This window comes from Callorhinchus milii, unplaced genomic scaffold (genome assembly GCF_018977255.1).
Source record: "Callorhinchus milii isolate IMCB2004 unplaced genomic scaffold, IMCB_Cmil_1.0 Scaffold3, whole genome shotgun sequence".
In the NCBI taxonomy this organism is placed as follows: domain Eukaryota; kingdom Metazoa; phylum Chordata; class Chondrichthyes; order Chimaeriformes; family Callorhinchidae; genus Callorhinchus; species Callorhinchus milii.
The window spans coordinates 29237760-29251190 of NW_024704744.1; the positions used below are offsets into that span (position 1 = coordinate 29237760).

At 40.1% G+C, this 13431-nt stretch overlaps 1 protein-coding gene across 1 annotated transcript in view; it reads left to right on the forward strand.

Moving 5' to 3' along the window:
* The window catches only part of tnfrsf21 (tumor necrosis factor receptor superfamily, member 21), a 59970-nt gene that overhangs the window by 25943 nt on the left and 20596 nt on the right, over positions 1 to 13431 (forward strand). The window contains exon 4 of the mRNA XM_042332783.1: positions 11512 to 11777. Coding sequence (XP_042188717.1) covers positions 11512 to 11777 — 266 coding nt within the window. The remainder of the gene's footprint in view (positions 1 to 11511; positions 11778 to 13431) is intronic.

Here is a 13431-nt window from a genome sequence, read left to right on the forward strand (position 1 = left end):
TAATTGCCTTTGTCAGACATTAGGTCCTGAATGAGCTATAAATTTCTACAGCTTTATGCTGACAGGACTCCTGCTTGCTATCTTGTGGGTTTTTTTTGCCCATCAATTCCTCAAACCTGGGCTTTTACTCGCTCTGGGTAACCCCCATTTTCACAATGTCACCTGTATCCATCCACCTTTATGTCTCACCATGGCTCCGAGACCCTCATGTATTACTTTCACCACCTCTGGACTTGACTGCTCAGGTCTCCCCATTTGTTTCCCATCCAAGTGGAAACCCATCACTATGCTTAAGAGTATCCAAACCACACTGAGATTTCCATGCGTACCATCTAGAAATTCCCATTTATTAGAATGCCCATTCTCTCCCTGATGCAATCTGCTTACCTAATTCCAGAAAGTATTAGGTGCAAACTGGCAAGAGCCCAGATTTTGGTCTCTTAAATCCCAATGCTTTGTGCTATTAGCTACCCGTCTCCTACGAGGTTCTTCCCCTCCCCCAGTCGGGCTCCTGTCAATTATGTAAAATACTTTGTGATATCCTCCCAGCGTGAAAGACTATGCAAATTGTTGTAGCATTAGGTTTTTAATTGGTGGTGACTTCATTGATATGCTCAACTACAGCATATGCTTGATAGTTTATGGATGTGAAATGGCACTCACTTTTGTATGAAAAAACTTATTCACTCAACCTTTACCAATTTTGTGTCCTTGGAAACATTTTTTGAGACCGATTCAGAACAATCCTGTAGTTGTATTTCAAGAAATACTGTAATTTCAACAGTAGAGCCAAGGATGACTCAGTTCTGCTACCCTGTTTTAGTCTCTTGAGCTTAGCACAGCATTTTGTCTTTATTACTGCCAAAAAAATGGTTAGAAAAGATAAGACCCCAATTGTTATGGAACTGAGGAGGGACTGGGTTTATAGATAGCCTTTCAATGTATGAGTTAGCACACAAAAAAAGGGTGGTAAGTAGACATGAGGAAATAATGACAAAACAAGTTAGGCTAAAAAGAATTGAATCAGAAATTTCAGGGTGAGTTTAGTTTCAAATTATGCTCGTCATTCTAGTTCTCCAGGCAAGTCTACCGACTGATCCCATATCCCTGCCTCTTCTCAATTCCTGTTAGGTTTCCAGCATTTAAATGCATTTGACTTGGTTTCAGAAGTTAAAATTGTGAAACATTCTGCATTACAGTACAAATAGTCCTTTGTGTGGGAAAAAAATAAAAAGTCTTCCTTTCTACTTCTCGTGAAACACTAGTTAATACTGTAAGTCGACCCACTTCTGCTTTCATAATCAATTTGACTGCTTCTAAATTTGCATTTATTGTACTTAGTTAGGAAAGGCAGCTTTCTAACCTCGAAGTGATGCTGAATACAAAAATGGTGGTGGTGGGGTGGAAGTGATCTCATTCTCAGTACCTTCATATTTTAGTTTTCCAACTATTTCTTCTCTCCCCCCACCCCCACAAAAACGATAAGTCCATACTATTTTCCAAAAGCAAAAGATTTAAAATGGCTCTGCTGCTAATAATTGGATGCCTTTATTATGCCCCAGATTCTGAATTTGGAATTGCACCTGTGAACACTTCCCTTGATTCTCAAAACATCATAACCTGAGAGGTTTGCTGATACTAAACGCTGATAGTAAAAGTAATATCCTATTGCCAACAAATATCCTCTATTATTGGGGGAATGCCATATAAATGTGGAGTCCTGTAGCTCAGTGGTTAGAGCACTCGCTTTGCAAGTGAGAGACCCGAGTTCAATTCCAGACAGGGCGAAACCTTGGGCAAGCTTCCTTACTCCACACGCCTAATAATAATCCCTCCAAAAACCCCAAACAATAATAAATTGGTCATTTTCAATCTACGACTGTTTGTGGGACATTGCTGTGCGCAATTGCCTGCAGCGTTCACCCACAAATATACCGTCAATTCACTTTACAGTGTGTTCTGTGAAGCGCTTTGGGACGTCCTCCCGACATGAAAAGCGCTATATCAAATGCAAGGATTATTATTATTGTCCTCCCCAGCTAATTATCTACTCTCTTAAAAATTATTATCGAATCAGCTTCCACCACCCTTTCAGATAATGCATTCCAGATCCGAACAACTCAGTGTGTGGAAAAAATTTCTCCTCACTTCCCCCTCTGTTTCTTTTAACAACTATTTAAAATTGGTGTCCTTGGGTTACCAACCCACCCACCAGTGGTTATAGTTTCTCCTTGTTCACCCTAGCGAGTCCCCTCATAATTTTGAAAACTTCTATTAAGTCTGCCTCCTCGTCCTCCTTGACCTTTTTGCTGCTTTTGACACCGTCGATCACTCTATCCTCATCCACCGCCTCTCCTCTCACCTGAACCTCCACGGCACTGTCCTTGATTGGTTCGGATCGTACCTCTCACACCGCCTACACTTCATCTCCTCAAATAGCTTCTCCTCTAGCCCCCAAACTATCTTGTGCAGCATTCCTCAGGGCTCTGTCCTTGGTCCCCTCCTCTTCAACATCTATATGCTCCCTCTCGGTGACATCATCCGCAGACATGGGGTCAACTTCCACATGTATGCGGATGACACCCAACTCTACCTCTCTGCCTCCACCCTTGACTCCAGGACCACTGCTGTCCTGACAGAATGTCTGTCAGATATCAAGTCCTGGATGAGAGCCAACTTTCTACAGTTGAACGTCAACAAGTCCGAGGCTCTCCTGATTGGCTCCCGTCAGTGCCTTCTCACCTCAGGCACTGACAGCTTCACCATCCATGGTTGCACACTCCACCTTGCTAAGCCAGTCCGGAAACTTGGGGTCTTGTTCGACCCTCGACTATTCTTTCTACCCCACATTTGAACCATGACCCGCTCTGCCTTACCCCACCTCCGCAACGTCATCCGGTTCCGTTACTGTCTCACACCGCAGGCTGTCGAAACCCTCATACACGCCTTCATTACTTCGAGGCTCGACCCCCCCCCCCCCCCCCATACTCGCTGCTTGTTGGCCTCCCTAACTCCTCCCTCCACAAGCTGCAGATCATCCAGAACTCTGCAGCCCGTGTCCTCTCCCGCACGAGGCTCTGTGACCCTATCACCCCCATCCTTGCCCAACTCCACTGGCTTCTCTGCTCCAAGGAGAATAATCCTAGCTTCTCTAGCCTCTCCTGATAACCGAAGTCCCTCATTCCTGTTACCATCCTAAATCTCTTTTGCATCCTCTCCAATGCCTTGACATCCTTCCTAAAGTGTGGTGCCCAGAACTGAACACAGTATTCTAGCTGAGGCCTAACCAGTGTTTTATAAAATATTTTGTGCATTTTAGCTAAATCTTATAGATTAGGGGTTGAATTTACAGGGATATAACTTCCTCCACAGGGATTGAAAGCATAAACTGAGAGAGTATGTAGCTCTTTTTGTAACAGAGACAAGAATGCTAAATTGAGTTAAACCAATCTGGATCTAACGCACATAAAATGGAAATCTGGTGGATCAAAGAAGGCAGTATTACTGAACAGCAAGGGGTAAGCAGCAGTACGGGGGTGGGAAGTGAAGACTATTGATCTATTTTGAGACACTAGGTTAAGATTAGGGATTAGACCTGGAATTTAATACTCGTATGTAGCATCAAACCTAATTCATATGAATTACTTCAACTTGCCACGGATAAATTGGGATATGAATGAATAAGGAAAATGCATTTCTAAGCAATTACATTGGACTGCTTTATGGGTGAAGGTTGATACAAGACCTGATATGTAACAACCAGGTGGAGGACGTCATATTGTATTTAGAGCACCTTGGGAACTGCAACCACAGTAGTGAATGTGGCACAGGTTTACACAACATGAACACCTTCTGCACTGAGATATGCTATCAGTTCCAGCTGGTGAAGCAGAATTATATTAAAGTGATTAAATGTAAAAGAGTTGGATACTCTAATTTTTTTCCAAGTTTAATTGGATCATACTCTTCACCCAAGCGTGAGCCTTCAAAAAAAAAGAGGGTTATTTTTGGTGTGATTGTGTTATCCATTTTAAAATTCTGAGAACTATCAACAATGTAAGGCATTGTATCAAATGCAAGTATTAATATTATTAGAAGTAATATTAACCTACTTTAAGAATTTAATTCACCCTATGGCATGAGAACCTAAGCCAAAGTGAATGTTTTAAATGAGTAATCTCCACCATGCCAAACTTTTCTGGAGTATTTCTGTTAATTATAAAATGTAGACCAAGCAATTTTTCATCATATTAATGTGTGTGTGTGCGTGTTTTCCATTCTCCCACCCCACCAGCTATTATGTCCTGAAGCTGTGGAACTATCTATCTCAATACCCCTCTTTGCTCGCCTTCAGATCGCATCTGAAGACCTGCCTCTTTGACCATGTCTATGGTCACCTCCCCTCTTTCCTCAGCTCGGCATCAAGCTACATCACTGTTCTACCTGCTGAAGGGTGCTATATAAATGCAGGTTGTTATGTTTGTGCAAATTCTTTGTCTATTTTCACCCTTTTCCGTGTGTGACATTTGTGCAATTGAGATTTAAAAAAATCCATGAACTCAAAGATGGGTAAAGGTAGTTGGGCCACCCTGGAGCTAAACTGGCTCCAAGGGGACATGTTTGGCAACAGAATGTCAGAATCAAGCCAGCCCTCTATGGCAGTCTCGGTAGTCCAGTTCCTGAGTCAGGCACGTCTGCACGACTCCAGGGTACTGCCGATGATAGCCCAGAGCACCTGGCTCATCAACAGGACTTGGAAGAGCAGACCAGTCACCTGGGGCAGGCACTCTTCCTGTCAGGAGCATTTCATAGAATATATGGTAAAGTAGTGACTGTGTGTTTTATGGTCGATCTGCAGAAACTGAGTAAAATTAAGAGACTTATTAACTGTTACTAATTGAGGGAAATGGGCTAAATGTTTAGAACTCTTCCGACTGCTGAATAATGGTTGCCCAAGCCTACCTTAAAAGTCCTCCATGTTACCATCTAAGATTCCCGCTTACGAATGTAGAAGATGACTTTTACAAGCTTATTCAGGAAATGTAGGTCTAGCTCCATGTGTGAGTAATGTAACCTTTGAATGTGTGTGGAAAGGTTGCTTTTCCCACACTCACAAGGAGCAATATTTTGGAATATGGCAATTTTAGCCTTTATTTATTTTGGAAATATTTTTGAATTTTTTTCATTTTTGAAAAGTGCTTCACTCATCCTCTTGATATTCTTAGAAGTGATTTGGATGGAATTTGACCATATGTAAATAATCATGTGTAATATTTTAGGATTTTTGGAGTTTTAAATAGTTTTTTTTACATAGGCTTTTTTGTGCAGCAGAGTTACTTCTTGCGGTCAAGATAGTTGCTTTGTAACCTGTGTGTTTTTGTTAGAGCAGGCTGTTCTTTGATCTGTGCCTGTTAAAAACTGTAAAAATAGTGCCCTGCAAATTAGCCTGCAAGTAAACAAGTGTCAGGGTAAATAAGCTGGCCTACATGAGAGCCTACTTCATCTTTATATTTAAAAAAAGGGGCTCTTCAATCTGTTAATCTCAGTTTCACTTTAACCAAAACATATGAGGTCAACATCATTCATTGGTAGAAATGCTGCAATAAATCCTACAGACGCAATGAAGGTATTAAACCGAAATCAGTCCTGAGTTCCTGGTAAAATCTATTTTTGGGATGTTCATTGTAAATAGTTGTTTTTATATAAAGCATAGCAACAAGAGTGCTGTATTATGCAATTTGGCTGCTGTAACTATTTTGTGAGGCAACAGATGCTTGTTTTTGAAATTGGATCCAGCTGGCTGCTGCTTTCCAGCGCTGACAAACAAGTTTCCACTTACCTCCAATAAAATTCAAAGCAGCTGCTTAGATTGGATTGTGATGGTTGATCTAATACTCAATTGGACAATGTCGCTCCATCTCTGTAGCAGCTGCATACTTGCATCGCAGCTGAATGAACCTGCAAATGGAAGCAATCTGAAATAATGTAAAATGGTGGAGGAGGTAAACTTGCGCCTGAAAGAGAAAGCTACGTTTAACATTTCCCATCTGATTCTGAATTTAATTACATGGAGCATTACAGCACAGGAAAGGGTCATTCACAAAAAGTGAAAAATTATTGACTTCCAGGTTGTTACGTTGCTCCTGACATCACTTTTTCAGTGTAATGCCATTGATATCGTTCCTGTGGCAGCACTTTCTGCAGATAGGACGTAGTGTCAGCAATGACCTGGAACATTGTAAGGTGAAGCCGGTCAACATGGAGGGAGGTACTGGTTGCAGTGTCTCAGGAGGTCTTATTTGAACGCCTCCTTTTCTTTGAACACATAAATGACTTGGATTTGCAGACTCAGCAGTGTAGATTTAAATTTTCAAGTAATTTAAATTCCCAACTCTTCCCTCCACAAGCTGCCGATCATCCAGAACTCTGCAGCTCGTGTCCTCTCCTGCACCAGGCTCTGTGACCCTCGCTTGGCTCCACTGGCTCCCCAACCCTTGGAGGATAGAGTTCAGAATCCTCGTCCTCACATTCAAGTGCCTCGAAGGCCTTGCTCCTTCCTTCCTCTGTGACCTGCTAATCCCATATCAACCTGTCCATTCCGGCCTGCTCCAAGTCCCCCACCTGGCCCACCCGACCATCGGCGGTCGCGCCTTCAGCTTCTCTGAAACTCCATCCCAAAGACCCTTCATCTTGCTCCCTCCCTTGCTTCCTTCAAAGCATGTCTAGAGTCCCTCCTCTTGGACTCCGCACCATCTTAACCCTACCCTCCCTGGCCTCCAACCTTCCCGATTTCAACCCCCCACTTGGGTCCAAATCCAGTGCCTTGAGACGTCCTCCCGACGTGAAAGGCGCTATACAAATGATATTTGTTATTGTTATGTGTGTTCAGATCCCCATAATGTCATGTTCCAACTGCACAGGGCTCTGTTCAGGCAGTACATATAGTTCTGGTCATGGTGACATAAACAGGCTGCCCAAGGCCTGGAGGCAGAGCAATAGAGCTGATCTCCTTTGTTGGACGGATGAGCTATGAGCAACTAGATAAGCTAGGCTATTTAGCCTTGAAAAAGCTTCTCAGCAGGGACATTATTGAGGTACATAAGATGCTTAAAAGGATAGAAAAAGTAAACCGGGGATGATATTTTCAAAAATGCAGAGGCAAGCAGAACACAGATTCAGGTTTGAGAAGGGCAAATGTAGGACAAACATATTTTTGTAGAAGGCAGTCAATACCTTGGCAGATTACCAGGAACAGTAGTTGAAACTAGGACAATGTGCACCTTTTACAAAAGTATAATGATATACTGGAAAGACTATATCAAATGGGTCTTCATCCAAGTTTCTCTTGTGTTGTGATTTTAAATATAACTGCAGTAAGGTGCAAAATATGGGGGAAGGATAAGAAAATATTAATTGATAGCATAGATAGAATCGTCTTACAGCCCTTCGTATATCAATTGTAAATTTATGAATATTTTGGAATTTGTATTAGTTTAGAATGTGTATGTATTGTAAAATGATTTTTTTTAAAACTGAAAATTTAGGGGTCTTAATGCCAAAATTTTGTTAAGCTAAAGCTTGAGATTCCTGAAATAAAATGTTGCAGCTAATGTACAATTTAAAAATTTCTGTGTAGTTTCTCAAAATACTACTTGCATTTGATATAGCACCTCATCACATTGTGAAGACATCTCAAAGCTTCACAGGACATACTGTAAAATGGATTCACTGTATCTAAATGCAGCAGCCAGTTTGCACACAATGTCCCACAAAAAGCGACCAATTTTATTTGGGGGATTTGTTGGCCAGGACACCGGAAGAAACTCCCTTCTGTTTATGAATATCAACATGGGTTCTTTCACACCCACCTAACAGGCAGACTCTGTTTAATGTCCCATTCGAAGGACGGCATCTCCAAAAATGCAACACCCCCAAACTGCACTGGAGTGTCAGCTTAAGACTATGTGATTCTGAGTCCCAACTTGGGGCTTGAACCCACAACCTTCTGACTCAGGCGAGAGTGGTACCACTGAGTCAGGCTGACACACTCAAGTAGTGAATTGACAACTTGTCCATATTTGGTTTGTATCTGAACAATTTGTTTTTAACATTGTTGCAAGGTAATGAGGGTCTTAAACATACTCAAGCTGGGTTTAGAAATGTTCTGCGTATGTTAAAAAAAAATGGAATCTTGTTGTTAGCATTCAATGCATGATGTCCATAGTTATCAGTTGTCTCATGAATTGCATTGTCCCAATACATTATGAACTTTTAACAGTAACAGTCATATTGTTATCTCTACTGCAACAAATTTGGAGTCCATTTTATACCGGTAGACTCTTAAGAAGAGTGAAGTGCCCAAATTAATGGGGCTTATTCATAGCTTTCACTCTGTTTCACTCCGAATTTTCATGCTAATGAGGGCAAAACTTTTGCCAAGCCGAAAGGAAGAATTTATATATAAACGTGTATGAAACTTGTATGAGTCTGACTCTCTCTTGCCACTTGTACAAATTGGCACAGAAGAGAAAAACAAAATTAAAATTGGAAGAGAAGCAAAGCAAATCCTTGACACAATGGGTGACAAAAGCTCATCTTTCCGCTAAACCCCAAGTCTTGCCAGGCTCCACTGCCTCCCAGGAGATCAGTTTTCAACGTCCTCACATACAAATCCCTTCACACTGCAGCACTGCCCTATAAATTTAATCTCCTAGCCCACTCTTTATGTCCCCTTCACTCCGTTGACTCTGGTATGCTGCACGTTTCATGCCTTACTCACTACATTTTTTTTACCCTTAATCTCAGGAAATCCCCCTCTATTCCCCTTGTCATGCTCTCTTCCCCCCACCCCCCACCACCTCCTATGGTTGGTTACCCCTGTGCTCTTGTTGCCTTTCCTCTCTCACCTTTCAACCCTGCCTTTGTAAAATGCTCTGGGGTGTTATTCCATCTGGAAGTTGCTATGTAAATACAAGTTGTTGTAAATCAATATTCTGGTTGTTTTCTTTGCTTTTTCAGATTTTTGCTATCTTGTCGATCTCTGACTAAGTGTGGAGACAGTTTTTCTCCTCCCCACAAAACAAAATCAGTCAACCCATATTTCATGGGGTAAACTCCCTTTAAAACAAGCTGAGCTTTCAAATGTCTTGTGCGAATCTTTCTTAGTGAGACTAGTTAACATACCATCTGTACATTGTTAATTAGCTGTAGTAATGGTTCCTCCAGTCAACTTTTAAATGTTGGAATCCTTTCAGGAACAAACAAGCTTATGAGGAACTGCAAATCATTAATTGTTTACAATGTGGTTCATCTCAAATGCACAGAACTGGAGCAAAGGAAATGTGAATACGTATGAAATAAATATTTCACAAGTGATTTCAAACAGAATTAAATCTGGTCGCCTCCTGTCTATCTCCCACTGGGGAGAAAAGAATCCTCATCCTCCATCATGTGAAAAGGTGTTGATACTTTCCCCTTGCACATAGGAGCATGTTGATACCTGGTTTAATCTATCAGTTGACCTGAAGCAAAAAGACTGAAATAAATTCAGTCTGTAAATATCAGTTTGCAACCTAGCAGTTGGCTGTAGCTAGGTTGTTTCTGGCCTCCAAATAAATATCAGAGCTGGATGAACAGTAATGTCACATTGCCTGACAATCTGGTGCTGGTGCTGCTCTCTGCCTTCATTAATTTTATTTTGGTTTAGGCATGGTCTCTGTGGGTCTCAAGTAAATTGGAATCCACTTGGTGGGACATTGTAGAGAATCAAAACTGATCTCTAACTCTCATCTTACTAAGTAATGTGTGCCATGGTAAGAGGGGAAGTCTTAATATTACTAACATAACATAAAAGATGCATTACATTGCATGTTATTGGACCTGCAGTTATAAATCTACTGTTCGGAGGAACATTTCCAGCTAAATTGTGTATTCCAAACAGCCGGATTTCCTTCCCGAGAAGAGCTACAAATCTAAATATATATTTTTAAAAAAGCAAGTCATTCTTTAACTTCCACCCTTGTCTTGCATGTCTTGTTGCTCATTTGTTAAAAACATTTTTTATTTATATTTGAACAAAGATACTAATGGAACATATTCCCGGTCTCAAAGCCTGGCTCTGTACTTGAAAAATTGCAGCGTCAAAAACTAATGACCTGTGGGAAGTACTGCACCAGCCACAAGTTTAATGCTGGCATTGAAATGTTTCCTTGCAATGTAAGCCTGGCTAAGTCATGGAATTTCCTATGAGAAACGTTTAGTTCATGAGCAATCTGGTTGGTTAATGTTTTTCCTACTTCCATTCTGAATGGAAGACATTCTCTCTTATTTTGGTTTGAAAGTTTATGCTCACCCAGCTGATTTGTGCTTGGGAATAGCAGTTCCCCATTAGATGGGCATCAGTACCAGTATCTAGTAGCTCACTTTGTTGGGCACCAATAATGGGTCTGAGCTCTGAACCTCCAAGAGCACTGCCTTTGCACCAGTGTGACATTTTTCAATTCCATATCCTTCCCATATTTAGTTTGGCATTTGGTGCCAGATTATGGCTAGTTTTAAAAAGTATTGATGATAAATTTATTTTGTTAGTATTTGACAAGGCTGCATATTGTAACTGATTGTGATTTTTTGTTTTGTTCTGGATTGTTTCCTTGTGTGATTTATAATAATAATAATCCTTGCATTTGATATGGGTGACCGACTTTCACATGTATTTTTGCATTAACTGGGTTAAGATTATTTCGTACACAAAATTTTTTTAAATACGTGGAAGGTCTGTTCTGAGTCAAAGTGGTTTGTTGATCTATCCACTATAGATGTTTACATTTCTGAATGAAGGTCACATTCAGCACAAACTGTACCAGGTGTTAATCTTATGGTTAAGCAGTTTCCTCTGCTTGACATTTTATAATTTCTGAAATCTATAAAATTAAACTTTTATTGCATTAGCTGGTTAGTTGTGGTACATTCTGTGGCAAGCTGGTGAACATAAGCAATGGCTGTAATAGTTGTCTTGCTGAGCATTAATAAAAGTTGCCTGGCTTGGCTTCAGAAAGTTTTTGCCATGTCTTTATTTTATAATGCCCCTGTCACAACCTCATTAAATGGAAACCGTTCAGTGTTGAAAAGTGAAGGTTACAAAGAATGGATGTTCTGTGCATTCTTCCCAAACAAACCTGATCAGGACATTGGAAATATTACAAAAGCTTCATTTATAACGGATGAGCACAGTTCCACATTAAAAACTGAAGGTCTTTAGGGATATCAGTGATAACTTGCACTACTTACCTTAGGTGAGGATTTTTTAGAGCAAATATTTGTGTCCTGTGTGAATACTAAAATGATTTTGTTAGGTTAGCATGTAAACTACTTACTGTATTAAATTTGGCTGATTTTAGAAAGTTTTCTGATTAATGAAGTGATTGCACATTATTACTGCGTATTAAGTAAATAAATAACTAAGTGTTGCAATACAGGTTATGGTTACTAACTAATTTTTGTTCTTTAAATTAGGTGTAGACATATTAAAGCTTGTGGCCGCTCAGATTGGCAGCCAATGGAAAGACATTTATCAGTTTCTCGCTAATGCAGCTGAACGGGAAGTGGCAGCTTTCTCCAATGGCTATTCAGCAGATCATGAACGAGCATATGCAGCCCTACAGCACTGGACCATCCGAGATCCTGAAGCTAACCTGGCTAAACTGATTAGCGCCCTCCGCCGGTACAAGCGCAATGATGTGGTGGAAAATATCCGAGGACTGATGGAGGATACTTCCCAGGTATGTTGCTAGGAGTGTTTTATTTGCTTCTAAAAGAATAATTACACTTGACAACAATTACTTATAAAACATTTTGATATTTTGTTGTGGTAAAAGTGCTGTAACATTCACTTTCTTTTTAGGCAACGAGCTTTAGTTGATGCGTATGGCCATTACATTTTTTAGTGATGTTTGTATCTTTGTATTTTCAAGAACAACTGGGTTAGCATTGTGTAGTGTATGTGAAACAAATGCATTCAACCGATGAACAAAGGGATCTTTGGACACAAAGTGGGAGAAATTAAGATGACTGAAGGCAAAGCCAAAGAGATGCCTTTGGGAGTTCATTTTAAAAGCCTGGACTGTTTTGGAAGTGACTTTCAATAGCTGACAGTATGGTTGTTGAAGATTTAGCTTCTGATGGTGCAGTTCAAGGAATGATGGATCAGAAGTAAACCAGAATTAGAATGCATAGGACACTGGATGTCATTATTGATAATGAGATTCTGCAATTAAATTATGTGAATAAATTTCCCATAGATGTTTAACAATGCTGATCTTGAAATGGGTGCTGAATGTGTCTTGGTTGCAGGTTGAGTATTTAGTATCTGTTCCAGAATTTCACATGCTTACCATGAACTGACTTTTGCTTTGTCAAAATGCACTACAGCAATGATGTAAAAGATGAACTTGAATTTTATTTACAACAACTTGCATTTATATAGCGCCCTTGTTAAATAAAATGAGTTGCCATAAATTTAAAAAATTGTCAAGTTTTCAAAATTGGGCACATTGAACATCTTATTGAAAAGCTATTAATATGTTTTTAATTTCTCAAATGAAAGGAAGGAAGAGAGGAACACAAGGAATGATGTGAGACTGATTTTTATTCCCCATATGTAAAGGGGCCAATTATCATTGAATATCTCTTATGGAGTTAATTTGGGAATCAGCAATCTAACCATCTTATTGTATGAGAAGTTGTGACTGCACAGTTAGTTTCTGTCCTGAAGCAGATGTTTCAGCAATTGATCTTGTGGCTAAGTTATTTTTAGACAAAACATCAACTCCAGTCTTGATGTTGATGTTTAGTCTGGAAAAAAAAATTCCATCTCGCCATACCACGCAAATCATTGACTGTATGAGTTTGAATGAGAATGTGAGAAAAGCTTACAGGAACCTGATGTGCATGATAGTACAGTAAAGAACATTGTGTGCATTGACCTCAGAGTACAACTTGCATTGAGCCATCTCAACCAAAGAATACTATGCAATGTTCTGCTCAGTTTGTTTTAGCAAGTTAGAGCACTCTGTTACTTCACAGGGTTATGAAGTTGACGCCTAAACTATCAAGAGCTTGCATCTATCCAGTCATTGCTTAGAAATAATTTACTGTGTTGCCACAACACACTAGACTTTAGTTTTATTGGTTTCACTCCAAGTGATCTAAGGACTGCTTTTGCACCACCTGGTGGGTAGTCATACAATGAGACTTGAGGAGGTCGATTGTGGCGATGACACTGTAAGAACATCAAGATCTTTGTTTTAGCTGAAACCAGTTAGGCAAGGGCTAAAGATAATGAGAAACTCCCAGGCATACAATGTGAAATGCATTGAAAGTTGAACCTAGAAAAGATTTACATAAGGTTAGGGGAAAAAAACTATTCCTTTGTTT